Genomic DNA, 27,686 nt, shown 5'->3' with positions numbered 1-27,686 from the left:
TCAGCTGAGATCTAGAGACAGTAATGCACTATAAAGGGCACCGAAGTTACTTACATTTGTTCTTTCCACTTTTCTTCAAAGATGTGTGATGCTTTCTTGTCAGGCTTGTTAGCAGAGACAAGAAACATACTAAAAAAGCAAACAAAAAGCCTCAACTTCACAAGAAACTGCTTAAAATCCCTCTGAAACCATGCTTAATTAAATGTCTTTTGTCATGTTGCATAAGTGACTTTTTTTTTAATCTCTCTTAGTGGTTTCCACAGTTCTGTGCATGGGCGACATCCCAATTTAATGACCTAGAATTATGTCTAATTGCTGTTCTATCCTCCTTTCCCACACCATGTGGGGCAAGGAACTTTTCTTATGACACCAGTGCCTTAGGTTTTTATTTTTTATATTGTCATTTTCACTCATATTCTTTTATGTCCTGATCTAAGGCCTCTTAAAATAAATCTGTTCCATACCATGGAAAGAGAAAGACTTGGAACATCTTGCAGTGAGAACACAGCTCCCCAAAGGATAGAGTTTCCTCAGGCTGATTATACATCTGCAAAGCAAGTGCCATCCAAATGAGGTGTCTAGACTCCTTGCACTCAGTAAGGGATGAGAGCATTTCCCAGGCACAGGAGGTGTGATTCTGAATTTGACACAGGTTAGATAAATCACCCTAAAAATACTTAGGTTTTCCCCCTTTATTGTCTTATAAAGGGTGAAGATGGACAACCATAACACAAGCACATACCCTCAAATACATGCTAAGCACTGGGACATGGACCATATGATTGATGTCCAAATTGTAACAGTTCTAGTATCTGAAGGAAGCTATGGTAAAAGGAAGTATCTGGGGCAGAGGTGGATAGAAAGAAGCAGAAGGTCCTAGCAAAAAGCACACCTAACCTCTCATGTAGCTCAAACATTCCACATCAGACATTAGGGGAATAGTGTGTGTATGTGAGTGTTAGAGCAGCCTAGTTTACCTGCATCTCATTAAGCCGTTCAGAAAACTTTTCAAGGTTCTGAGCTGAAACACTTGCTCTGCCAAAGCATAATCCTAGAATTGTGCTTTTTGGCATCAGGAGCATATGGACCATCAATTAAGCTATGTTATTCCAGCACCTGAATAGCCAGCAACTACCATTTTGGTTAAAAAAAAAAAAAAAAAAAGTGCAAAATCTTTCATATAGCACTCTATTTTGACAAATTTAAACCATCACATTTAGTTCCTATGTGAATAGCGAGAGCTCATGACAATCTGAACCTCCTTTTTTTTGACACCATGCACTGCAAAAGTGCATTCCACATAATTCCACTGCCACTGCATAAGCACCAGCCCAGCCAGATGACTCCTCGCCTGCTGGGCTCCTAGAGCTGCTGAATTCGCACTTCTCCTGGCCCCACACCCATCTGTGCCTTTCCCTTGGACGCTGGCACTGCAAAACCAAAGGACTTGTTATATCTCTGGTGCCCCTGGGAGAGAAGTGGTCCCCTCTGCATGTCCTCTCCCCAAGGGTCTGGTAGCTGGAGGGGAAGTGAAAGTGTGGGAAGGCACCCCAGAGCCTCAGGGATAGTCCAGAAAAATTGGATTTGTTACCCAGCGTGCGACAAGCCAGTAATTACACACCTGAAAGAGACATTGCTTATTCTCTCTACAGCTCCCTGAAAGGAGCTTGTAGCCGGGGGAGGGTTGGCCTCTTTTCCATGGTGACAGGACAAGAGGACATGGTCTTAAATTGTGCCAGCATAGATGTAGGTTGGACGTCAGGAGGAATTCCTTCACAGAAAGGGTGATGAGACACTGGAATGGGCTGCCCAGGATGGTGGTGGACTCACCCTCCCCGAGGTGTTAAGGAAAGGCTGGATGTGGCACTTGGTGTCACGGTCTGGTTGACAGGGAGGTGTTCGGTCATAGATTGGACTCGATGGTCTCAGAGCTCTTTTCCAACCTCACTGATTCTGTGATTCTATGATTTCACAGTTGCACAAGGCCAGGTGCTGGGTGGCATCCCACAGACGCGGCGGGCCGACTATCAATTTTTTTTCCTGTGTATACACTTTGGCAAACAGCGGCATTAAATTTCCCGGCACAGTTTATCGTCAGCGCTAATTACGATTCTCGGCGCCCCTCGGAGCCCCCCCGCCATGGCGCCCGGCACCGCCCTGACGTCACTTCCCGTGTCCGGGGGCCGCCCCTGCCGGCCGCGTTCCCCATGGCGGCGGCGGCAGGGGCTGCCGGGGCGGGCGGCGGCGGCGCCTCGGCGGCGCTGGGCGACGGCGGCACCATCGACTACTCGGTGCACGAGGCGTGGAACGAGGCCACCAACGTGTACCTGCTGGTGGTGCTAGCCAGCCTCGCCCTCCTCGTCTACGCGCGGCGGTGAGAGGAGGCCCGGGAGGGGCGGGGCGGGGCGGGGCGGGGCGGGGGCTCCCGCGGGCCCGCGCGTGGGGGGGCGACAGCTCTCACCGGCGTGCGCCCTCCTGCTCGCAGGAACAAGAGGAGGATCATGCGCATCTTCACCCTGCCCCCGGCCGCCGAGACTCCGCCCGAGCCCAACTTCTACGACAGCATGAAGAAGATCCGCCTGCGGCAGCAGCTGGAGATGTACTCCATCGGTAAGTCGGAGGGAAAACGGGGATCCCCCGGGCCTGCGGGCTGCTGGGGGCCGTTCCTTAAAGGGGCGGCCTCGAGCCTTGTGCAGCAGGAACGCCCCCGGTCCTGTGGCACACGTGAGGAGCAGGGGCTCTGCAGCAGCCGGGGCCGCAGGACTGTTGCGTGAGCAAGTACGGAGCGAGGAAGCGGCTGTGCAATTATCCTAAAGCAAATGTCAAAACGAATCCCATGTTACACTTTGAAAGAGCTAGGAAGGTCTGGATGTTGTGAAAACGTGGACGGATTTGTAAAAGTTGAGAGGAGTATGGAATCATGAGTAAGACAACTACATAAATTGAAAATAAATTTGAATTTTACTGTACCAACAAGTGTTGCTGCTTCCCATGCCCGTGATATTCCAGTGGTCCAGTTCAGAGAAACACAACCTTGCTTCACATCTGCCCTACATGCATGCCTAGAAGAAATACGGCCAAAAAAACCCCTTAGTGATCTGAAACCACCTTTTAAATGCAAAGATGTGATGTAAAGATTCTTACACCAGGCCACTGCATTCTGTAGGAACAAAATTGGATGTTCTTCCTACATGGAATGCCTGCTGGCATTTGCTGATGGTGTTTGTACCACTGCACACAAGTCTTTGATCTCCCTTTGCCTTGCTAACCAGATTAATTTTGAAGTCAATGTAATTGCTAGCTTGTGGCTTGCGTATTGTGGAGGAGATGAGAAATGCAGACATCAGCCTTGTGACTATTGAGCCATTCAGGTCATTGGCAATAGAACTTCTGAAGCCATAGCCTTTAATTTTATTTCTTTTTATTTAAATAAAAGGACCTGAATGGAATCATAGTTCTCTGCCATTGATTCACTGACATTTTGCTATGACTCTACTGTTCAGCATTTATAAAGTCATAGGTGAAAGGTGAAGTTCTGCATGGTGACTGAAACTTCCCCTTGTATGGCTGAAATTAGGTTCCCTGATGCTACGTCTGTTTCTTGATTGTTGTCATAGTTACATGAATATTTATAAACATATATGTGTACATGTATGTAATAAATAATATAATAATAGTAATAATAATATAAAATAAATTGTACAATCGGTGTTGATTGGTGTTTCTTTTTTTCAGCAAGGAAGTATGAACAGCAGCAGCAGCAGCCACCAAAACAGACTGAAAGCATACAGCTCTCAGTGGAATGAAGCCCACAGTTCTGTAGGAACTCAGGACATATATCCAGTGCTGATTTTAAGAGTTAGTGTGGAGCTGTTTTCAATGCTTTTTAATTGACACATACCTGAAGGCAAGGGGGAGAGGGAGGGAACTGTCCCTAAAAGTTTGTTCTTAGTAGCTTTTCTCTGAACCCTCGTGAGGTAAAGCGAGTGCCCACTGGAATATTCAGCATGAAAGTACCCAGCACAGGGCAGACCTGCTCAGAGGAACCTGAGGGTAGGGAAATGCAGTCTTAGCAATGTCTGAAATTATTTCTGTCTGCTAGCACCTTGGAAATCAGCTCCTACCTTCTCTGGCAACAGCACCCTGGAGAAAGCGAGGCAGTACTTATCTGCCGGGAAAGCCTTGTGTTCCTTGATGATGAGTTGTTGAATTTGCTGAATACAGTCAGTAAATGTGAGTGAAGGCACTGTGGCCATACTGCTTGGTGAAGGCGAAGCTTTGAGAGCCCAGAGTGTCACTGGTGGTACTGCAGAAAAGTTCTGCTCTCTGTTTATTTGGGAGTAGTGTATGCAATACTGTGAACCTTTCCTGGAGAAACTTTGAGGAGTACACAGTGAACTACACGTCTAGAAGACACTTAAAGCCACTACTCTAATGTTAATAGCAAAAGTGGTTAGCTTAATTTAGTCAAATTGCTGTAAAGAATGGGTCTATCTGTAAAAATCGGTATAAGCAGGTCATAGCTTGTCCAGAAGAGACTTCACACTGCAGTTACTTTTTCTTTCTAGGTAAATCTCAAAATCAGTTAATTGAAAGGATTCTGCAGAAATTACTTTTTAATAAAAGCATCTAATCATGAAAACCATTTGAAAATGTATTATGCTGTAATTCCTAAGGTTACACAACTTGAATTGGCCAAGGGATGAACAACCAGCACAGTGCTGGGAGTTTATGTTCAGAGGTTTTCACCTATTCTGCGCTGAAATCTGTTGTCTTGGAGCAGTGGTGAGCACCACTGCCGTTACATTTGGGTATTAAGAAACTTGGCTTTGAGCCCCAAATTTTACTATATTGAAATGATCTGTACTTCAGTGTCTGCAGGAATTGTAAAACGTGACCTGACCCGAACTGACAGTGGCAGAAGGCTCTGTGGTTTTGCCCCATGGAAAGGCTCCTTTGGGCGAAGGGTGGCCCCCCGTGACAGCTTCGTCGCTGTAAGGAACCGCGGAAAACAGCGGGGTCACTCCGCGGGGCCGAGGGCTGGCGGCCACGGGGAGCGGGGAGGGCGCGGCGCCCCGGGGCCGCCGGTGCCGTGTCCTTCCCGCGTTACTCTGCCCGTGTGATGACCCTCCTCCGTAGCGCGTCCCCGTCACTCGGCGGGGTTTACGAGGCACAGAGATCCACGCCGGGCAGAGCTCCCCGGACGCGGGGAAAACCCCCGGAGCACATCCCCCTCCACCTCCCGGAAACGGCGCCGCTTCCCCTTGGCGCGACCTCACTTCCTCCCGCGCTTCCGTCTCCGGGACGCGCCGGCTCCCGTTGCAGCTGCTGCTGCTGCCACCGCCGCTGCCGCCGCCGCCGCTGCTGCTCGGAGGCCGGAGGCGCCCGCCGGGCGGTGAGTGGGGCCGCGCCGCCCGAGCCCCCGCCGCCCCCCGCGCCCCGTCCGCGCCGAGGGAAGGGGATGGGGCGCCTCGCCGGGGGCCGTGGCGAGGAGGGAAGGGGCCGCCCGAGGAGAAAGCACGCTCGGGGGCGGGGAAGGGGTGTCCGGGTCCGGCTCCATTCCCGCGGGAGGGCTTCGTGCCGCCGCCGGGCCAGCACGGCCGTTCTCCGCGGGAGCGCTCCGCTCCGTCGTCCGCGGGAGCGCTCCCCGAGTGTCCCGTGCCCGGGTTCGCGCCGCGGGCGCCGCAGCGATTTCCCGGCACGGGGGCTCGTGGCTGTCCGGACAGCTGAGCCCTCCCTCCTTCCCACCGGCCCTGCCCACCCGGCCGGACAGGCAGGGAACGGAGCCTTTCCAATGGCGCATCTCCGCCGGCGCCTCTGCCCGCCGCAGCCGTCCGGTGCGGCTCCGCTGGCTTCAATGGAGCAGCGTGACAGAGAACGAACCCGCGCCTTGCCGCTTACCCTGCACAGCCGTCTTTCGGGCTGCAGATAATAATTTCGCGGTTTGCCTCTCAGGTCAGCTGAAAGTGCCGTGAAGGGCTTAGAAATCTGGAGCAGCGTGCGGCTTTGTTTGTATTCAAGGACCTGGGGCGGTGGCAGGAGCATCTCAAACTTAACTTGTCCAGAACAAAAAGCTTGTAAGGAGAAGTACCAAAAGCAAAAAGTTTACTAGGGGCCTTGCCTTTTGCATGTGCTAGGTTGTTTGAAATACGCTGCTTGAGCCATGAGCGAAGGACAGGTCGTGGTTTGTTTTCCTGGCAAGTGCAGCCACGGGAGTTCTGTCCCAGTGAAACTATACCCTGTTCTGCAGGCGGGTTTATGTTTTCAGCTGTACAGTACGTGTTGGGACAGAAGGTGTAGTCAGTTTTTGAAATTTTACCTCAAGTATCTGCACTGATTTTTACCTCATAATTCATGATTCTGAAAGTGAAGGCAGATAGAGATACAATAGATTTATTTTTTTTTTAAATCCATTTTTAGTAGTCAGGCTTATAGGCATGCACAGGAGCAGATTCTCAGACTCTCTTGGAACTTAGTTAATGCAGAACTTTGGATGTGTTGGATGGGGAAAGTTTATGACCTAACAAAAATTGGGCCAAAGTTATCTTCAGTTACATTTATTTTTGAGAATGCTGTACAGAGGGAACTGTTTCTAGCTTACCCAATACTGTTTAAAAAGCTATTATGATGTGTAGATTTAGTGGTGTCTGATCACGTGAAGCATGTGAGGGAAGGCTGTCTAAGCAGTTAAAACTTTACATCTGTAAGATACTGCAGAAAGTCATTAACAAGTTGCTCTCAATTATAACTCCAAAGTTTTTGAGAATCTGACCACTCTTGTCTCCACGTGAGCTGCCAAATGTCAGATCTTTGTAAATGCAGTCTTCAGATACCATTACAACCATGTCTCTCTCTATAATATTATGTGAAAACTATAATCTTCTGTTAAGTGGTGGAATAGTAATCTCTCTCCCCATAACCCAAAATATGGCTGGCAAGGTTTTTACTCAGCACTGTGCAGAAGATCAAAGGTTTTTTGATAGAGCTGTATAAATTCTGTGACAAGGCTCAAGAGGGTCTTAAATATTTAAGCTATGAGTACATCTGTGTTTAAAGAAGACGTCGTAAACTCTGAGGGCCTTGTAGTGAAAATATCCTCCCCTGTGCCACGAGCATTTTGAGTTTCAGTCCTGTGTTACATGCCCGAATAGTATGAACTGGTATGTGCAAGCTGAGCCCAGATGAGAACGTATCCTGCAGCAGCTGCCATGATGCCTTATAGCCAGCCATAGGATGTAGGAATTTCAGCAGAGTGATGCTCGAGCGGTCCTAAACTTGCTCCCAAACTTCCCTTCCAAAACTGCCTGACCCATTGAGAAGACCCAGAGAGGAAGCCTTTGCTGTACCAGTAGTACTGATGATGCCGGTAGAAACTCTGAGAATGAGGAGAAGATCCCGGTGCTTTTGTCTGAGGACAGTTTGCAGGGAAGCTTCTTCAGTGCAATGCAAAATTATTAATTGAGAATATTCTAACCAATGATGAATCTTTCTGTAATTTACATTTTGCATATATGATTGAGCAGCATTGGCCAAAAGCCTGGTGACAGCACAGGGCTCTGGAATGTTTCCCTGTTGCCTGGGCAGTTTATTCATGTTAGCTTACTTCCGTGAGCTTTAATCGCTCCTTTTAAAGTCCTCCTGAACTCAGGAGTGCCGATGCTATTGAGCAAGCTGAAATTATACACGCTGCAGGGAGAAAGGTGGGGATGTTGCAACTCCACATCTCTTTCAGAGGAATTGGAAAGATTTTGTCCCAGCCCTAATTTCTGCATTAAAGAAATTGAAAATTGTCATTGTGTGCCTTCTTCAGCAGGGAAGCAGCACATTGTTAGAAAATGTGTTATTAAATCCATGATGTCTTTGGCCTGTTTTGCCTAAAGAGCAACAGCAATTGGAGGAGGCTTGCTGACAAAGTGGAGTCTTCAGTCATGGTTGCTTATGCTCCAGATCAGAGGTAGTGATCAAAAGGCGTTCCCTTTCCCCTCCAAACACTTAAACTGTGTTTTAGTCATGGTAAGGAACCTGAGTATTGTTTATTAATGTAGTCACTCAAACAAAAGGCAACACTCGGTCTTGTCCTTGAGACAGAGCTGCCACTGAAGAGCAGAAGGTTTCAGTGCCTCAGGCCCTCGAGAATGGAGGTAAGATCCTTCACTTTGCAGCCCTGCATCTGTTGTGGCATAAGAGTTAAGGGCTGTGATCCAGTTTTTTGTAGTCTAACAAGCTCTACCAGAAGTTGGCATTGCCTGGGTCGAAGGGACTCCCTGCTGGCTGAGGGAGAGATATGGAGGATGACCAGAGGTACTGACTGCTGGCAGAGCAGCCCAGAGCCAGCACAAGCGTCTCATGAGAAATCTGACATCAGGGAGTGGAAATCGGTGCTACTTCTTCTGTAATAGAAGGCAAGAAGAGAGAAAACAAAAAGAAGACACACGTACTGTTAGGAGCAAAAGGCTCATGATTTTTTTAGGCAGAAAAATCCTACCTTAATTACTTTTTTCCTCAAGTCTCAAATAAAAAATGGCTGATAAAACTTCACAGTGCTCAGCTGTCTTTGTGAAATCTGTGTTTGCATTGAAAAGACTAAGAAAACCTTTTTAAGAATGAAGGTGCTTTGCTTTATTTTTGAAAGGAATGTCTAAGCTTTGGGTGTTACTTTAATAAAAACAATTCCTGATCTTTTTATGGAATATCTAAACTCTGGGCGTTACTTTAATAAAAATAACTTCAAACTCCAAGATTAACAGAATTGCTAAAGGGAATTAGTTCTCAATATGAAAAACAATAAACTAACTTTGGAATTTCTGAACCAAGCCCTCAAAGGCAATTTGTGGCAAAACTCCAGGAAAAAAAAAATCTCATTTTTATAAATTAGCTGTATATCTTTTTTCTCAATTATTTCTAGACACTGCTTCGAAAAGTGATTCTCTCATTGCAGATGCCTAGGAATGAGGTGTTTTAAGAGAATTTGGCTTTATTTTAATCTAGCAGTAAAATGAATTAATCTTGAAAAGGGGCTGTTCAAATTTGGGGTTTACTGAAACTGTAGTCTGAGAAAATACTTTACATTTGCATATCTGAAGAAGAACTTAGATCCTGAGTCTGCGAAGGAGTAGTCCCCTTCAGTTTCTGCCAGGCTGTCAGACTTGCTGGAACTGGTTTTGGACATCCATGGTGTATAAAATGCACATGTGGCTCTACAGCTTGCTCCTGAGAAAGACCATGGCTTTGATAAGATAATAGCAACATTTGTCATTTTCATAATGGAGTAGAACAGGTATTTGAAAAGACTCAGCCAACAGGAGGGCTGTATTGCTTTCCAAAATATCCTCTGGATCATCTTGAAAACATGGTTTGTAATATGCTCTTGACTGACAGCGAAGGGTGCGAGGCGTGAATTCCTGAGCAGGGAAGATGTATGTGGGTTGTGCAATGGGAGACTCCATGTGATGTCGTTATTTATGGTGCTTCTCTCAGATGTCTTTCTGGGACTCAAACAGCTGCTGTGAACTTTACCCAGCACTGAGCACTAGGTATGTTTGAGCAGCTATTTTGCTGTTGCTTGGATCATGGTGATAAGCAGTACAGAGCCAGGTTCTGTGACACTGGTTGAAAGAACAGAGCAGAACTTGTACTGGTTGATGAAAACCTTGCAGAGGGAAAAAAAAATAAGATTATCATCTTCCATAGATTTGGTTGCTGGACATCAGGGAGTGGTAGTTGAAGGCAGCCCATTTCTTTCTGCTGTAATATGGAAGGAAGGGTGGATGGACAGACAGAAGAGGAAAAGTTGCTTTTTCTTTTCAGGGAAAGGTCAGAAGGATAGTGGCAAAGGTGCAGGTTTTTCCCTCTTGCCTCTTTTCTTCATGACCGTGTTGTTAAATAGCAGCAACCATTGTTTGCGGGAACTTTTCCTTGCTTTAGTAAAAAGCTGTGGGTTGTCATGTGTTTTGATATGTGGCAGTGCTGTTGTTAAACAGATCCAAATCTACATTCAGATAAGGCTTGGAATAATTGATGTTTTTAGCTCAGCTAAATAACTGGGTTCACATGATCTGTAAGTGGCCAGCAGGTTTTTTCTTAGGCGAAGTATGTACTGCTTGTATTGTACATTTATTTAAAGCTAATATCACAGCAGATTGAAAATTCTAGCCACCAAAAATACCTTAGTTGAGACTGTTAAAAAATCTCCTTACCCAAAGTCTGCTTCTGTGTGGGACAACCAGAAAATATCACTTCTTTTTGACTTCGCAGTCAGTAGTGACCCTGAAGTGGTGAAAGCATTGCACTCTGTGCCTCTGAGATTACTTTTGCCACCGCTGATGGGAGAATTGTTCTGTATCATTATTGTCTTCCCTTTCAACCTCAGCGCATTCTGGAATGCCAAAGGCAAACCACTCGCTGGCTGATCAGAGGTCCTGGCGGTGCTGGTATGGCAGCGCTCTGAACCTTGTGGCTTGGACCACTCTTTCAGCATTGCCCAAGAGCATTGTACAAGTACCCAGCTCAGTATATTGTCTTTACACATGTGAGACAGGAACAGGAAAGCGTTTATGGCCTCTTGGAAAGAAAGCGTCAAGATCCTTGCTCTGAAACGGAGTTTCTAAGACCACTATAACTGTTAAACAGCACGGAGAGGTCCTTGAGAAATATGTGAAAGGACAATTTTACTGCTGTTATGAGACCTGTCACTTTATTGACTAATCAGTCCCTGATACTCAATTAGAGAAAAAAGTTGCATGTGTTTGGATTATTTAATGAGGTAACTGTTGACAAAGTGGAGCCTTTTACCAGTTCTGTTAGTGCTGTTTTGATCATTAAAGAACTTCATTTGTTTCTGAACCATAAGCTGGAACAGGCTTTTTCTCTCACCCTCGTGCTTGCCAGAAGGTTGTTCCAAAGAGAGATGAAATGGTGTAATTTTCATTTTGGTTGAGGCAAAGAAGTATTCTCTTACCATAACTCACCAGTTCCAAGCCTGTAATCACAACATTTGTGGTAAAACAGTGATGACTTTGTGGTATTTCTCACAGATGCTGTAAAAACTCTGTCATCTCCTTGGGAGGCCATCTTCCCATGAGATACCAGCATTTCTCTCTTTCTTTCGTGAAGACTTTTGTGGCCTGGAGTCCAAAGTTTTAGCTTCAAAGGTTTGGAGAAGAAAATGCAGCTCAAGTAATGACTGAAAGCAGGTCTGTGTTTCAGGGAGACAAGAGGATCCAGAAGGTCAAATGTGCTTTAAGAGTCTCCCTTTCTTGTCTGCTGCTTGCATATATAATTTTTTTTCCCCACCAAGCTTTTGTTGAATGAAGGTGTGGCTTTATACCTTGATGCATACGTCGTATGAGCAGTAACAGCAGAGAGCACTGGAGCTTTAATAAGTACTTGGCACAATAATCCTGATGAATGTGCCATGAGGTCATCCATAAGGAACAAAAGTAGCAGCACACGCTAAAGTTATTGCGCAGGGCAACCTGCAGCCCACAAGAACATCAGCCAAGAGCAAAATGGGATTGGTGTTGCTTGACTGGGCCCTGTTGTTCTTTATTCAGGTATGGAGATGAGAGGGCAGTTCTTTGTTCAGAGAGGTTCCTGTACAGCCCTCTGTTCTAAGTAAATTTATCAGAATCTTGAAGGGGGGGTTCAAAGTGCCCAACAGAGCAAAACATCTTGCTTATAAGGGTGGCAGCCCTGGAGTGGAAAACATCATGAAAGTGAGCTTGCAAGATCTAGAAGAAGGTAGGGCCTGCTGAAATCTTGGTGCAACTGCCAACTTTCCTGCAGATCCCAGAATTGTAGCTTAAATGTTGCTAGATACCTGATAGAAGTTGCTCAGTAGTTTCCTTGAAGATCCTCAGATTGTGTCCTGTCACAGGGCATAGTGTGGCATGGAAATTTATGGTGCAAGGCAGGCTGGAGCTCTTGGAAGTGGAACAGAGGTGGTTAATGGTTATGCTAGTTCCCATAGTGCAAGAACAAAGGGATATTTAAATGACATTAGGCATAAATACACCACACAATATTACTGAGAGCAAAAGTTTATTTGGATTCCAAGCAGACTTGGGCATTTATATATATATAATGACAATGTCCAGAGTTGCTGTAAATAGGATTAAAAATAAATTAAGCACATAAACCTTCATGCTAATTGATGAGGTCAGGAAGGAATTTCCCTTTTGGGGGAATTATATCATTGTTCACTACCTGAGCTGTTCTACCTTCTGAGGCATCTGGTCCTGATCACAGGAGGCAGGATTCTCAAACAAAGGGACCAGCAGTCTGACCTATCATGCCAGTGCTTAGCTTACCCTGCCTGGGTAGGAGCTTTTTGAAAGGGTTTGAAAAGCATATATTTTTTTAGGGTTTTCTGAGGCCACCTATGCTGCAGTGTATGTCTGCTTTTCCAGATTCCCATTGGTGAAACAGGACAGCTGGTGTCCAAGTGCCTTTAATGAATCCTGAGAATTGCCACATGTCAGCAGCAGCCCACATAGAGATGAAAGATGTGATGGGCTCATGAGGCATTGCTGTATTGCTCCATAGATCCAAAGGTAGCTCTGTGAGCAGCTGAACTAGTGAAGATAAGACTTTTCCTGCAGCTTTCTTGGTTTTGGTGGCACTGCAGTACCTTACACAATTTTCCTTCTTTTGCTCTTTCCATTACACAGCAGTGCTGTTTGCATCCCTGATTTTCCCAACAGCACAGTGCCTGAGCACCTTTTCCCTGCCTCGTAGTTAGTTCTTGGGTATATTTAATCAAAACATGTTGTCTCCCTGATGTTTGAGAACCAGACCTGTTGCTCAGGGGGCTGCCTTGGTTGCTTACTTTGCAAGTCTGCTGCAGGAATTGAGCACCTCGGAAATCTCCTAGCTTTTGCATGAGATTAGGTTGAAATTTGCCTTATCATTTACATTTCTGTGCATGGAACAGTCGGTGTGGTTGTATAACCATTGTTTCTTTGGGAAACAAGGAACACTATCAGTCTTTGAAGCAAGTTACTGGCGAATATTTTTTCTCTCAAAGCAATTAGGTGAATGAAGAGTTACACCAAATAATTGAGGCGTGTGTACTTTTAAAACATGCACTGTTTCATCTTTTGAGATTTTCCCCAAGGTACAAGGGGAAGGCTTCCTTGCCAAAATACTCTAATTGAGTTAACATTCTGGGAGGTTTCTGTGTTTTGTTACTGAGCTACAAAGCTTCAGAACTTCTGTTACTGAACTTCTGCTGGTGTTGGAAGGAAGGGAGATAAAAGTTAAAAGTACCAGCCTGCCAGTAAATTGTCTCTTCAAAAGAAAACTGAAAATTCCTCAGTTGTTTCAGGTGGCAGCCAGCATTAGATGTTTTTGACAACTATTAACCTTTTCCTGCAGTTCTCTTTCTGCATGCAACAGTGAGCAGCCTGGATGTCTTGTAGTCTGTATGCTGCGTAAGCTGCTGGTAGACAACTGATTAACAAGTGAAGATGTCAATAATAGGTTGAATTACTTGTCCTCAGTTAATTTTTGCTGCTCAGAGAGAATATGCAGTTATGATAACTATGGACCAGTAAAATTATGGTTTCTATTTCTTGTATACAGTGATCATCATGATAAAAGATTAAGAATCACTGTGGTGTAAAATAATTGGATGGTATATATATTATAAAATATTTCTGGATGTCCTGACAGCTGGACATTTGTAGCTGCCTCAGCTTTAGTGCTTTTGAAAGCTTTAAAACTCTTGAAATCTGTGATAGTTACCTTTCCTGAGTAGGCAGTAGCATGTCTCAGTAGCAGGCATGAACACTGAGGCACAAGCTTTCAGGACTGTTTGCCTTCTAAACACTTTTGAGGGTAAGGACTTAATCAAGAGTTCAGAATTGGGGGAATATGTATTTTTCTTTGACATGTAATCCCAGCACAGCAAATACATTTCTCTCCAGTTACTTAAAAGCTGTTTTTTCTGCAATACCCAGAGCGCTCTCAGAGGGCTTCTTTGACTGTCTAAGGCTTAGTTATCTTCTTGACTGTGATGTGCAAGAAGCAAAGCCAAAACTTTGTGCTCTGGTGGGACTCTGTCCCTACAGCTGTCCCTTGTTTCTGCTGTAAGAAAGCTGAAATGAGCCCCATTTCACAGGGAGGAGTTGGGGAAGGACTACTCTGTCTTTCTGATTCGTGCATTTGGAGCATGCTGCTGTCAAGTGCTTTAGCAGAATAAATAAGGATTTTAGATGGGATGTGGAATTCTGAAAAGTTTAGGTGGTAACTGATAAGATGTAGGGTCTGCTCTGCTTCTGGTACAAAAACATTTTGATGCTAATGTTTATTTAAAGGTGGCCTTAACCCTAAAAGAGAGAGATAAAATTGCTTTCATGCTTCTGTTTCACTGAGAGCTGGCTGGCAGGATGGTTTTGGTGCCTGCTTATCTGCTCTGAAGGCTTCATGGCTGGGGAGGCTGCAGAAATAATTCTCCTGTACCCCCTCATTCTGCATTCAGGCAAAACTGTAAGGCAGGCAGATGGTTTAAGCTGCTTCTTTGGACACAAGATGGTTGTGTCTCCATTTTGCAGATGAGTCATCCCTTTGCTGTTTTGTTGTCAGACTCTAAACAGTGCCGCTCTTGGCTTTGGGCCTGCTTCACCCCAAGTTTTGGATGGCAGAAACAGATAGGCGAGTGCCCTGCACCTCAACGCCAAATTTTATGACAGGTTGAAAATACTTTAGGCCTTTGTCACCTTGTAGTTAAGCTGCTGTAATGCAGAGAAAGCTTTGTCTTGTCTTGTACCTGATAAGTGTGCAAAACCACAAACTGTGTGCTGTGGAAGTTGTGTAGATTAGGGAGCAATGGGAAAAGTAGAGGAGAGGCTCACTTACATCTTTGTTTTTATCTAACTTGTGGGCTAGAGCTCTACTTGGACAAATGAGTCCTGGGTAAAGATAACTGGCATTGTTTTCAGTAGCGGGTAAGTCAGCAGATGGGTCAGCAGTTTCTTTTAGTTGAGCTGGCTGCCGCAGACTAGTTCTGCAAGCTTGGCACCCGGTCATATTTTCCACAGTATGTAAAGCTAGCTGGTACAGGATTTCTCCTGCTCATGGTGTCAGGATCAGAGGTGCAGATTGGGAGATTGCATTGGTTACCCTGTTTTTGGCATGTGATGTTTGCCAGACTAGATTTGTAAGCTTTGCACTTGTGAAAGGAACTCTGATTTCCTAAAAGGAACTTGAATGAAAGTTGGGATTTTATTAAAGACACAGAGGCATATTATTATTCATCTTTCATTGCTTCATCCCTGTGATGTTTCCTGTTTTGCTTCTTGAGATACAGGTGTCATGATGAGGAGCTTCTCAGAAACAGAAGTGGATGATGAGTGGAGATGAAGAAATCATACATTTAAGAAGTTGGCTCAAGTTTCCGTTACAGGCATGGAAAGTTTCTGAGACCAAGCCATGCGAGAAGAACATGAGTAAAGAAGAGGGAGATGTAGACCCAGACTTTCTAGAAGGGATTGCAGGATTTGAGAGGACGCTGCACAAACGTCACGTAGTTTTCTTGCTTATTCATTTACCTGCACCCCTGAACTGTAATACTTTGTTTGCATGTCTGTTTGGAAGTTGAAAAATCCCCTCACATCTGTGTCTTTAATATAATCGTGGCTTCAAGCTTGTTTTAGGAAGAGCAGAACATTGCTGTAGCTTTTATTTGTGGATGAGATAGCTGCTGCTTTGTACTTGAAATCAATTTGGGTTTTTTTTTTTTTGTTGAAAAATACATTGAATATGGAAAAGCTCAGACCATTACAAAATAGGAAGTTAGGGGTTTTGCTTACATTTAATAAACAGTCTTTGCCAGAAAGTATGACGACAGGTGCATAGGTAAAAGGCAAAAAAATAGTGCTAGCCCTCTAATTTGAGTAACCTTATAATGTATTGTTCTTACGGTGTCCTTAGACAGATGCCAGAATCAAATATTAATCAATTTTATCTTTTCGATCTGACTGTTGGTTAGAAAAATGTTCTAGGTAAGATTGCTGGCCAGGGTTGTGGAGTTATAAGTGCAGATTACTTAGTATTGAGTTAGGAGGGAACTTTTTAGAGAGATAGTTTTTTGAACATCTTGGCTGTGCTGTGAAGTATCTCGAAGGAAATACTGGCCATGCAGTCCAACAACTTAATGATGCTGTGAACAGACTTGATTGTAGTAAGTCTCTGATACAAAGTTATTAAGACTTTGATGTATATGTATTTAAAATTTTAAAAGCAAATGTGTTTTCCTGTATTGAAAAGTATTGCTGGTAGTGGCAGGCAAAGAACATCTTTATTTTTCTTATGAACTCCTATCTGGTGTCTTATCCTTAATAAAAGGCTATGGTTATTTTTGTATACTGACTGAATATTTGGCCTTTAAGAGTATATAATTAGATAGAAGAGTAAAAGCAGTTGTTGAAGGACTGTTTTTTTAATGAAAATAGTTTGAAATCATATAATTTTAGTTTCTTCCGAATAGATGTGATTAGTGTGTTGGAAATAGTTTTACAGTGGATATGAAGGGAACAGTTGAGAGACAGTGGCCGAGAATGTGTCTAGCTATTTTTGTAGTTATATTTTTCCAGTTACATTTTTTCAGTCTCTTTACTTAGATATTTCCATATACTTGAGCTGCTACATCACAATGGGATACAGAAACTATTTGCACTTTATAATATTTACATTTTAAAATAGGTTTTATTGTACTAATTGATAAGTAAATTGCAATGACTGTGAGAAAATCCTAGCCTATTTTATTACTTTGATAGAAGTTTGAATATGGGATAGTATTGTCTGTATCATATAAGAATGTTTTCATGCATTTTTAGCTGCTGAAACTGAAATCAATAAACTTTAGCTACTGTTGTTGACTGGAACAAGTAAATCTGCACATTTGTTTTCTTCGTGTTACCTGTACCTCTATGTTCACCTAGTGTTTCTCCCAGCATTACTCCTTTCATGGTGTTTGCCCATGAGGCACACTCAGTGTGGGTTCCTGCATGTTCTTGTGGAAGACTTTATTGATGGAGAACTGTGCATTCGAGTTTGTGCAATTAATCTGTTTTCTGAATAAACCCTAGAGAATCTCAGTCAAAATAGAATCCCAGGAGTAGAGTAGCCAGTGGATGAGTTTGTAATTTTTTCCAATTTTAAATAGATTTTTCAGTAATTGATGATAGTGTTTGCAAGTAGATATAGAATGGTCTTCTGCACCCCTGAATTTCACATATGATTAGTGCACCAGCATATCCCAGATAGAAAGTACATTAGTGAACAATACAGTCCAGGTTCTGGATTACTGAGAATGGAAAATACTTTTTGCTTAACTGAGAAATTTTTAAACTGAAAAGGATTATTTTTCTTGTAAAACCATAGTACTTTGAATTTGAAAGAAACAAACTTGTAATATAGCCCAAATTTATTGTAATCTATTTAGTTATTAGTATTAAATTAAGTGATTAAGATATCTTCATGTCTGCTGAAGTTTTAAAGAAAAAATCAAATTGTCAAAGATATCTGGTTAAAGGCTTGGAGACAATGTTGATTGAAATACTAAGCCTGTTTTGGGAGTAATGTATTCTACTGTTTCAGAGCAACTCTTTTCCTCACATAATTTTATTAATTTGATTTAATGAAAGATCTGCTTAATAAAAAGTGGAGAAACTGATTGATAGTTGAATAAATGGCATAATTATTTTTTCCCTTTTTAATTTATGTGTAGAAGAGATGGAAGAGGAAATGATTTATCTGACTTCTGAAGGTCTTGGTGACAAGAAACCATTTTTTTATTAATTATAGATTCCTTGATTACTTCCTTAAAGGAAAAAAATACTTTATATTCTTTTTGCCTGTGTTCAGGGTTCTTTCTTTATATTATTTTCTACTTGCTCATTTGTTTTATGGATAACAGTGGGTAAATTTTCCTTATCAGTATGACAGTGATAGACTTTGTTCCCTTCCAGGTCTTGCAAGAAATGTGCTCTGCATGTTCTTCTGTATTTCAGAGGAATCGTGACATGGTGTGATTGTCTTGTGTGGCTGCCATAGACTACATTTTATTTATTTTTGGGGGTTATTTTCTCATTCTCTCTTTGATTTTTTCAGCTAATTCTGGAATTTGCACCCTTCCTTGGAGTGATGTGGCTCTTCTCACAGTGCTTGAGTGGAGCAGAGAGGTCTGTGTCAGTGCTGGGCCACTCCCATTTTTTGGTTGGTCATTTTCTGCAAAGAAGATGCATAGTCTAGAGAAGCCCCAGCTTGAGCCATGGTGGCCATAGCAGGATCCTGGCATGACTAGCTCTGGTTCTCACACCAGAGCAGGTTCTCTGGTTCTCACAGCAAGGCAGGGAAGAGGGGAGGGTTCCTCATGGAATCCCCTTTGCTATTCCTGACCTCTCAGCAGCATCCATTCTATCTTTTCTCCTCTGGGCAGCCATCAGGCTTCTGAAATGCATCACTGTCATCATCGTGGCTTAGCTAGGAGCGCCTTATCCTGAGGATGAGGCACAGTAGCCATCAACTCTGCTGGTGCCAAGTACTCAAATACATTCTGCTGCCTAATAACTTCCTCTTCCCTACAGCCTGTGTGTCAAACAGAGAAATTTCAGTTGTTTAAGCTCTTTCAGAAGATGAATACCCTCATCAGTCCATGTGTCCTGTTATCTTGTCCAAACATTTAGGAAGACCCTTTGTGCTCCACCTGGACATTGGCACTGGACTACTGGCTTTGCTCCCTGGCCTTCTATGAGAGATAAAGCCTAACGTTTCTCAACCTGCTTCATATGACCACACACCCTTAGTAAGTCCTCTTGGAGGTGTTTGCTAAGCCAAGAACCCAGCTGTGGGACACTCTTTGGCATGTTGCATTGACAGTGATTTAATCTGTAGCCCATGTGACAAGTCTTTTGGCCACTTCTGTGCTTCAGTAGTATTGTCAACCTATGGTGAAGCTGCCAGGACATTAATGCTGCCTGGTAGGTGGAACTCAAGGTATTTGCTTCACCATCATGCTCCTCATGCCTCTAGCAGCAAAGGCTGCAGGAGACAGATCTGGATATTACATGGACTCAAGAACAGAGATGAGCAGCTATTGGGCTTTGAGGGGGCAACAGGCCTATTAATTGGCAGATGCCATGCTTTGCATGGTCACCGGGCAGCATAAGACGAATATTTGGTTCCAGTTCCTGTGAAATGAAGCCAAGGTTACAGCTTTGCTGTTTTCCCCCTTTATATCTCTATTACTGCAATGCTCATCGGGAAAAAAAAAAAAAACAAAACAGCAAAATTTTCATTGCCGGAGTGTACTGGCCTCATCTACTTCCATTTACACCCCATAACCCTGGTTGACACCTCTGTGGTTGGCACCTCTGTGAGTGTCATCCCTCCTCTGTTTGGTTATACCCCTGGTCCTTTCCTCCTTTTTCCATTCAGCTAGATCATTTCAGGAGTGCTTGGTCTTCTGTCCCGTGGGCCACACCGATTTTGGAGGTTGGCAGTGAGAGCCAGCCGGTGTGGTTTGGCATGTTGGTAGCTACTCACTCATTCCAGCTCTGTTTGAAGAGAGGGGATTGCTGGACTCAAGGGAGCTCCAGCCATCTCTTCTGGCTCCAACAGAAGGCTCCACAGTGGTTGTTCTCTGAAACCCAAACTGAAATGGAAATGGCAGGCAATCTGGGGCTGGACGTGTCAGGTTTCCTTTATCTGAAAAATTTGCATTGTTGACTTTTGGCAACCACACTCTGGCTTTTCACAAAGGGCATCTTTGCATAAGCCTCTGAATTTGCAAAATGCATATTTTTGGATTGCCACAGGAGTGTTTCATGGGCAGCTTTTATGTTCTGTGTAAAGTCGGTACAGGTCCGTTAGTATTTCAGGATAATGCTCCTTGAGTTGTCAACAGTAGTGAGGGCTTTTATAGTACTGTGCCCATGTTGATTGGTTCTTTTTGGATATGGGTCTGGGGAGGGGAAGATTAAGCTCAGGGTGGCTCTGAACAGCAGCTCACGCTTTTCCTTGGTCCTTCCTTAGCATGTCCATGCTAACATGGACATGGGTGTGCCCTAGTCTCTGGTCAGTCGGCTGGAATCACAGGTGATCCAAGTCCACTTCCCAGCATTAACTGGGGCAGTGCTTGAATCAGCACTGGCCAAAGCCTTGCTCCTTCAGAATCGCTTTGCTGTCTTTGAACTCCTCCTGGCTTGACATGGGCTTGTGCTGTGGTAGGGGCTGGAGTCAGCATGGCTCTCCCAGGCCACACAGCCCCCGGAGCCTGTGTCATCCTCTGCGCCAGCCTTGGCCTCCAGCAATTCCACTTGTGGGTTCCTCCCTTTCATTTCCCAGGGCTGGCTCACTCAGTAGACAAGTGTGATCTCAAGCAGAGTCACATGCTATAACATGGCAGCTCTCCATGCATGCCTGTGCAAGCACAGCTAATTCACCTCGACCACTGGGAATGGAAGTCCCCTGACTGGGGTGGGATGTCCTCTTTGAGAGCCCACAAGCTTGCTGGAAAAAAAAATGTTTGGATGACAGGGTGACAGAGTTCAGAGCCATCAAGAAAGCCCATCCAAGGGGTTTGATTCCTTAGAGTAGAGGAGTTGCTTTATCCCTGAATGCTAAATGACTTCTTAATTTTTATGTCTACTGCATTAAACTTTCCAGAGTCCCTGAGATGGTTTTCTTGCAGTGAAACATGGATGCATCTCTTTTGAAGATTATCCTGATAGATAACAGAATGTTTCAGAACTTGCTATTCAAAATGCAAAAGCAGATGTGCTTTCATTGGCTCTTTTTAACTTAAACTGTGTTTGCAGCTCTCTGCAGAGCAGATGCTCAGAGTTTTGTTGGTATTCATTGAGCATAATAGAACTACCAGAGCTCCAAGAAGAGGTGCTGTGTTTGATAGAGCAGGTTTGGTTAAATCTGTTAGTCTGAAGGACCTCAGGGCTGATTTCCAGGTAATGACTGGCTTCAAGGCTCCCATGGTGGAGATGGTCATGGGGGCCTTCAGTACCAGAAAGAAGAGGGCTGGAGATTTCTTCGAGGTACGATGGGCTGCCATCTGGCACCCAATTTCATGCCTCCTAATTAATTTTATTTTCTTTGTTTATAGATTGAGGGGGAATAAGGGTTCCCAGGCAGGGTCAGGGTCCCTAGTTCCAGGTACTTATGGCTCCCAGTTTTAGAGTACCAGCAGGTATGTGAGAGCCCAGAAGCTCCTGTAGCTGGTCACTAACCTTGCAGCTTTTGGATGTTTTTGTTGTATTTCTGTTCCTGAATAAATGCAGTTTACAGGCATTCGGGTTCCAATTCTTATGGGTTTTTATGTTAGGAAATGATACTCATCCCCCATTATTTTGTACTCAAAATGTACGTATTTTAAAATATGAATAATCGTTTACATATGTAGCCTTCCAACCTGAATGGCAAAAAAGCCCAGTTACATTTGATATAAAAGTTACACTTAGTTGCAAAATTAACTTCGTTTTAGTGGTCTCTAGGAGAGGAGAACCTGGGCATTTTTCAGAAAAGAGCTAATGCAGAAATGCAAAACAAAGGGGGTTTAAAATTAAATATTTAAATTGGCTTGTCCTATTACATTATTTAAGCCTGCATATAAATCTGCCTAGTATGAGTTTGTTGAATCAAACAAGAATCTATCAATTGTGGATTTACCAAAATAGATTACAATTAAAACCAAATTATGATATCTGATCGAGATTGTAATTTATCATTTCTACAAATACTTGATTTGATGGGAACCAAATGGTGCTGCCATTTCCAAAAACCAATCCTCGTAATTTATTCTGTGGTCTTATAAATTTTCCTTTGCTTGCTTCTTTAGTGGCATCCCAAATTATAACTCTTTCTAATGGTCAACCTATCTTGGCTTGAATTTTCCCATGCCTGAAGTCCACAATGCTGATGTAGCAGAACAAAAACTTTGAAGATATTTCCTTTTCTCTGTGCTGTTTATTATATCCTTTGCTTTGCGTGTAGACCGAGCTCTGAAGCTTAGGTCAACAAGAAACCACCGTTGTGGCCAGGCTGGCTCATGGGAAGCAGCACTCAAATGGTTCCAGTTTGCAGCTCTCCTGGGTCTGAGATGCTTCCCACAGGTCAGGCCAGCAGCTTCTGAAGTTTGAAATTGAAATACCTCTCAAATGGCATGTCCCCTCGGCAGTGTTTTTACCTGCACGCTGGTGGTGGTTGCTCTAGGCTGGGGGAATGGGCCTTAGCTTCTGAAGGAGAATTAGGATGGATTTAATGCTTACTGGGACTGTTCGGGTTGGAGGCAGACATCAGCTATAAAGAGAACATGGAATAATATTTTGCAATTTTTTTTTTAACTTTATAAAGTTAAACAAGTGCTACAAAAAGTTTCTGTGCTTATTTATTCACTTCCTTAAAATTTTGGAATCCAGATCTATAAATACAAGCTGACTTAATGTTTATGATTATGGTTGCTCTCACTTGAATTGATTGATGCTACTTGTTAGAAAAAAAAAGCAAAAAAAGGTATTAAGATATATAATCTGCAGGAAAAGATTAACATGCTTGTTAAAATATGTTGCTTTTGTCCATAAGGGAAAATCACTGTGAAAGTCTTAGCCTCTCAGTTTTCTAAAAACTGGAAGCCTGTTTGCCAGCTATTACAGAAGCAAAAGGAAAGACATCACAACCAGACTTGAGTGATGTAGCTTTTCATAAAGGCAGCAGCTGTATCGCAGACTTAATTGTAGTTGGGTATAGACCTTAAATAAATATAGACTTTAAATAGTCCACCATTTCTTAGAAATAATCATGGCCCAATAGGTATATTTTTTTTTGTGGGGGGGGGATTTTAATGTCATTTCTTCATTGCAGATTTCTAGTTGGAGTTTTGCCCTGATTCTTTTTAGAAGGTGATGTAGGCTTGCTAATCCATGTGAGTTTTCTTAAGAAATGGAAAACACTTTTCAGTTTTACCAAATAATCCCTGCAGATATGCAGCTGAATTTAACCAATTCAGAAAACTTTTGACTACTTCATAGGAAATATCCTTTATTCAAACTTGAAAAAATAGCTCAGGAAAGAATTATGTTTCCAAGTCTGTGTTTACAAATCTGAATTGATTTGGTTTTTCTCAAATGTTCAGAATGCGGAAAATGTACAGATTTAATTATATTAAGTTGTAATAGCATTACACACATTTTAGTGACTCAGAATGGAGTAAAACCTAGCAGATAAATTTATAAACCATAAATGTGTCCAAATAAATTTTTGTCAGATTTTTAACTGTGACAATGCAGTTTCGATTTTAATTCCTTTTTGCTGAATATGATGGCTTAACTGCATTATATTGTCTTAAAGCAATTATTTTATATAAAGCTAAGCTGGGTACTTTTAGGCAAACATTAGTTTTGCCTTGACTTATGTGCAAAAATGTTTCCCACTTAAAGGAAAGCAGTTGAAGGAATCTGGATTGGGTAATTTAGGCTGAACTGTTGAAAGTGAAGTTGTTTGCTTAGGCATCGATCCAGTCAAAACTTGTGCACATCTTTAACTTTCTGCAGTCTGTGTAGCCTGTGGGACCTCTGCTGACATGGATGAAGTAGCAAGCGTGCAACATCATTCCCAAATTGGATGTACATACCCTACTGTCACATACACTTGAATTAAAAGTGCATTTAAGTGTGCTTGCAAATAGAAGATCTGAGACTCCTCAGAGATTACCTGATCTCACCAAAACGCCCAACTGACAGTCAAAAATGAGATTTCCTTTCTTGTCTATGCCTATGCCTGGGGGTGGGGAGGGGGGAAGGGAACGTTTTGTTGCTTTTAATACGAGCTTCATTGGATTGGTTTCTCTCTCTGGTGCAGTCGTGACGCAGTGTTGTGTTTTATCAGTGCCCACCCCCAGCAGAATTCTTTGCTTAAGAGGAGGCAGATTTTCACCTACTGAATAAGAATCTGGACTCGCATTGATGCTTCTCAGTGTTGTCTTATGTGCTCTCCTGTGCCGGAGTGAATTTTATCCCCGGACTGCCTGGTGTAAGTTACAGCCCTCTTTCTACCCTCTGAAAGTTTGCATGTTCAGATGTGACTGTGCTGAATGATAGGATGTCTATTTTAGACTTCAACCTGCATTTCTGATCAGGAGGGAAGGTTGCTAGAAGAACTTAGCTCATTTTTCTCTTGAAAAAACTTTTAAATACTGGGTGAGTTTTAAAGACTTCTCTGCATGGTTTTCTTTTATAAAACATGGTTTTGGTAACCATGAACACTTGTTTTCTCTGAATGGATCTTGAAAATCTCTAGTATTGTCTCATAAAAACTACTTGCCTGTTAGAAAGTTTTTGTTCAGTCATTGAAGGATCAAATTGTCCTTTAGTTAGAGAAAAATATATTTTATCAGCAAATGCATGAGAATTTGTCGATACTTCACCTTTCTTACTTGTTTGTAGAATTGCTTAAAATGACTGCTGTGTTTTTAGTGTATGTTTTCAGCAACAAAATCTCATGCTAGATATTTTATATCAATTTTTGACCTTTCAGTGGTGGGAACAGAAGGTTGATAGGGACTAGGAAAAGGAAGCATCCTCTGGAAGTTTTGGGAGCTGACAGTGACAGTCCCTCTCTGCAATGTTAAACTGGACGGGAATCCTTGGAAAGCTATCAACTGCAGTCTTGTTTCCATATCAAGTAGTAGCATGAAGTATGCTTAAACACATTGTGAATGTGTTAAAATAGGAACTGAATGATACAAAACCTGCTTCTGCTGATGTGGTAATTGATTTTTTTTTAATAGTAAGTTCGGAGTGCTTTTTGTGTACTGGAGCATTAAACTTGCATAATGTTTGGCCTTGTGACAAGTCCTGTGCATGTAATTTAGAGCCATATAGGGATGTTCTGAGTCTTGAACCACTTGATTCAATACCACCTTTCATATCATGAATGTAGCATTAGTAATATAAAGTAAATAATTAGTGAGCCTTGTGGCCTGAGCATGAACTGGAAATGATAAGGACTATTGATAAGAACGATGTTAGTAGCTCTGGTTATAAACCAGGCTTGGTTTCTATGCAGTGCTGCGTTCAGTACCCGTAGATCTGGCCTGAGTTTATACACATAGGTGGGAACCTGACAGATCAGTTTTATGTAAAAAGCAACAGACAGAAGTAGAGAGGATATGAACTAACCTCCCAGAAGCTGCTGTCTGGTAAGCATTTTAGACAGACTTTTCCGCCACTGGTAGCTAGAAGTGAACCTGCCTGTCAGTACAAATCCAGTGCCGTTGTCAATCATTAAACATCTACTGTTTTCAACACAGCAGAGGAAAAGAAATTGTCCTCCCTTGTCTGCCTTGCCATAATGCAAGGCGGAGTAGTCATAAAAATTATTTTGGGAAATGCTACACTAGCTGCTGTCCTTTGATTTTTGTTCATACTTGGGCAACAACAAATCGGTTAAAGCTGGGATGTCGCAGAATCTCTGTCCCATCCAGAGCAGAAGAAAATTTTCAGCTGCAGCATCGGTCAACTTCTGAGAGTATGAGAGCTGCATGCAGCATGATTTATATATGGTATGAGCTGCATACCTTTCAGTGCTTCACAAGTGCTGTAGGTTCTTCCCTAGCTTTCGGTGAAGAGAAGATTGAAGGACTTTTATGGGATCTCTGTTTGTTCCTTTCTTTCACACAGTTGGATTGCTGGAGGGTAATGCACTCTGATTACTTCCTTAGAATTTGAACTTAGTACTGAACTTTTATTTATCCATTCATTCCTGCTGTTAGATACTTCTCTGTTCTCTTTAGCAGCAATTTGATTAGCAAAACAAAAAATCCCTAAACCCTGGTATCTCTGATTTTCAAATTTAGTATTATTTTTTTCACTAAAACTTGTCTAGGCTTAGTAGTGTACCTTGAATAGCTTCCAGGAGACCTGTCTTAGTAAATGTCCATATATAAACATGTCCTAAAATGATCTCATGCTTACCATGAGATCCTAACTTTTTCCTGAAGATTCACTTGTCATTGTGCATGAATCGAGGTGCTTTTTTACCTAGGTTTTGTTCTCATCTCTCCCTTAGGGAAGAAATAGCACTCTGTGTTGGCAGAGTTATAACAAGCTGTTTAGTGAACAACAAAATACAGTCTGAGGGGGGTGTCTGGATCATCTGCCAGTGAGGCAGAGGGACATGCTGAGCATTTCCAAAAATCAAATTTTTCTCGCTGAGGTGGAAGTTTCTAAGTCCATTTAAAAGGCTTCAACTTGAACCTTGTAAGTATGGTACACTGACTGTGGACCATAAGAAAACTCTGTTAGCTAAAAAAACTTGCCTTAATGCAGAATTAACTTCTTCCAGCTTGAAATGCCATCTCTATCCATTTCTCTCCAGCCATCAGAGGTGCACGCTCCAGCTTCACGTCCTGCAGCTCCTGGTCCTAACACAATTCCTCTGCCCTGCTAATGCCCAAGTGTGAGTTTGCAGCATGGCAGAACAGGTTGGGCTGGTTCAGGAAGAGTTCTCCAAAGCCTAAATAGCAAAATGTACTTTTCCATCCAGAGTCTACTGTGGTAGCACAGCACACCTGACTGCAGAGGAGGTATCAGTCGCAGAGGTAACTGGGAGGATCTCCCAGCACCCAGCAGGTCAGGTGGAATTGCATAGAGGCACCTTGATGAAATGTAAGTGAGAACAGGAGAGACACAGGCTGGTGACTTCCAGGTGTCACACATGGAGCAGATCACCTGCCATTCCCTGCTGCATGGTGTTTTTTCCAGTTTATTTTTCATCCCAGTAACAGCATGAAACACCACAGGCTCTTGGGTTACATTAGGTGATATGGGGCATAGTTCAGCATGTCTGAGCATGCCAAATGTATTTTGGGCTCTAGAAAGAAGCATGCTACAATATTTAGTCTGTATTTAGTCACTGGCCTGCTTTGCAGGATATTTTGCATTTCTGAAAACTTTCTCAGCAGAGATGTGCCTTTTTTCCCCTTTTTTTAATAAGCATTTAAAAATCTCTTACCGTTTTTTAAGGTTACAAGTAGTAACACTGAGCCATTCAAAGGCAGCCTACATGATAATTTTTAAACATGTGTTTATTCCTTTTTTCCTTTTGGTTTCCATCTTATTAAAGACACAGCTTGGCTGCTGCTGTTCTGTTGCTTGTGCCAACACAGTGGACATCAAGTTGAGCCTCTCAAGTTTTGGAGGAAGCTCTGTTTTGAACCATCACCTTGCATAAAATGACAGGAGGGGTGACTTCTTACTTAAGACATCCTTTTCTCCTGAGGCCATATATCCTATTTCACAGGGAGGGGGTTTATGTAGCTGCCTCTCCGAGCCCTTTGCCAAAAGCCCTGCTGTCAGTCTCCTCGAGACTCTTTGGCCTTCATGAGGCAATTTAGGAGCACACATATGCACACTTGAAGTCTTAATTTCTTTGGGACCATCTGGAGGAGTTCACCCCACCCTCTCCCAGGGAAGCTAATAAAGGCAACCTTGTGACTTAGTGGTTTATTTTGGAAACTGCAATTACTTGCTGTGGCTGGAGAAGCCAGATTTGGCAAACATTGTCCCATGAACTCTGGTGGGGGAATGACAAAATCACCCTGCTCTTTCTCTCAGTCCCAGGAATTGGGTCACCATCGTAAATTGGTAGGTTGGTTGATAAGTGGAGAAAAGACATAT

General features: G+C 43.0%; 2 protein-coding genes across 6 annotated transcripts in view; both read left to right on the top strand.

Moving 5' to 3' along the window:
* The first annotated feature begins 2,192 nt into the window (after nt 1-2,192).
* Nucleotides 2,193-4,645, top strand: SMIM19 (small integral membrane protein 19). Of its 2 annotated transcripts, none has more exons than XM_053940399.1 (3): nt 2,193-2,374; nt 2,486-2,610; nt 3,736-4,645. In XM_053940399.1, exons 1-3 carry the CDS (start codon nt 2,208-2,210, stop codon nt 3,804-3,806), a joined length of 363 nt encoding a protein of 120 aa, XP_053796374.1. In that variant the 5' UTR covers nt 2,193-2,207; the 3' UTR covers nt 3,807-4,645. The 2 variants fall into 2 exon arrangements, with proteins under 2 accessions (XP_053796374.1, XP_053796375.1); XM_053940400.1 differs by lacking the exon at nt 3,736-4,645 and adding an exon at nt 2,697-3,715.
* Nucleotides 4,646-5,337: 692 nt separating this feature from the next.
* Nucleotides 5,338-27,686, top strand: part of SLC20A2 (solute carrier family 20 member 2) — a 57,143-nt gene continuing 34,794 nt past the window's right edge. For 2 of the 4 annotated variants that reach the window (XM_053940394.1, XM_053940393.1), the window contains exon 1: nt 23,942-24,039. The gene's annotated coding sequence lies outside the window, so the exon portion shown is untranslated. Of the gene's footprint in view, nt 5,396-23,941; nt 24,040-27,686 lie in introns of those variants that run through there. The other 2 variants (XM_053940391.1, XM_053940390.1) reach the window with 2 other exon arrangements.

Source organism: Vidua chalybeata, chromosome 4, assembly GCF_026979565.1.
Source record: "Vidua chalybeata isolate OUT-0048 chromosome 4, bVidCha1 merged haplotype, whole genome shotgun sequence".
Classification (NCBI taxonomy): Eukaryota; Metazoa; Chordata; class Aves; order Passeriformes; family Viduidae; genus Vidua; species Vidua chalybeata.
This window is presented reverse-complemented; position numbering and strand designations above follow the sequence as displayed.

What these genes read in the sequence shown, in the direction of transcription:
- SMIM19 (XM_053940399.1), top strand. Translation starts at nt 2,208, where the DNA reads ATGGCGGCGGCGGCAGGGGCTGCCGGGGCGGGCGGCGGCGGCGCCTCG. An exon ending in CTCCTCGTCTACGCGCGGCG is followed by an intron (nt 2,375 to 2,485) that starts GTGAGAGGAGGC and finishes TCCTGCTCGCAG; the next exon opens with GAACAAGAGGAGGATCATGC. An exon ending in GCTGGAGATGTACTCCATCG is followed by an intron (nt 2,611 to 3,735) that starts GTAAGTCGGAGG and finishes TCTTTTTTTCAG; the next exon opens with CAAGGAAGTATGAACAGCAG.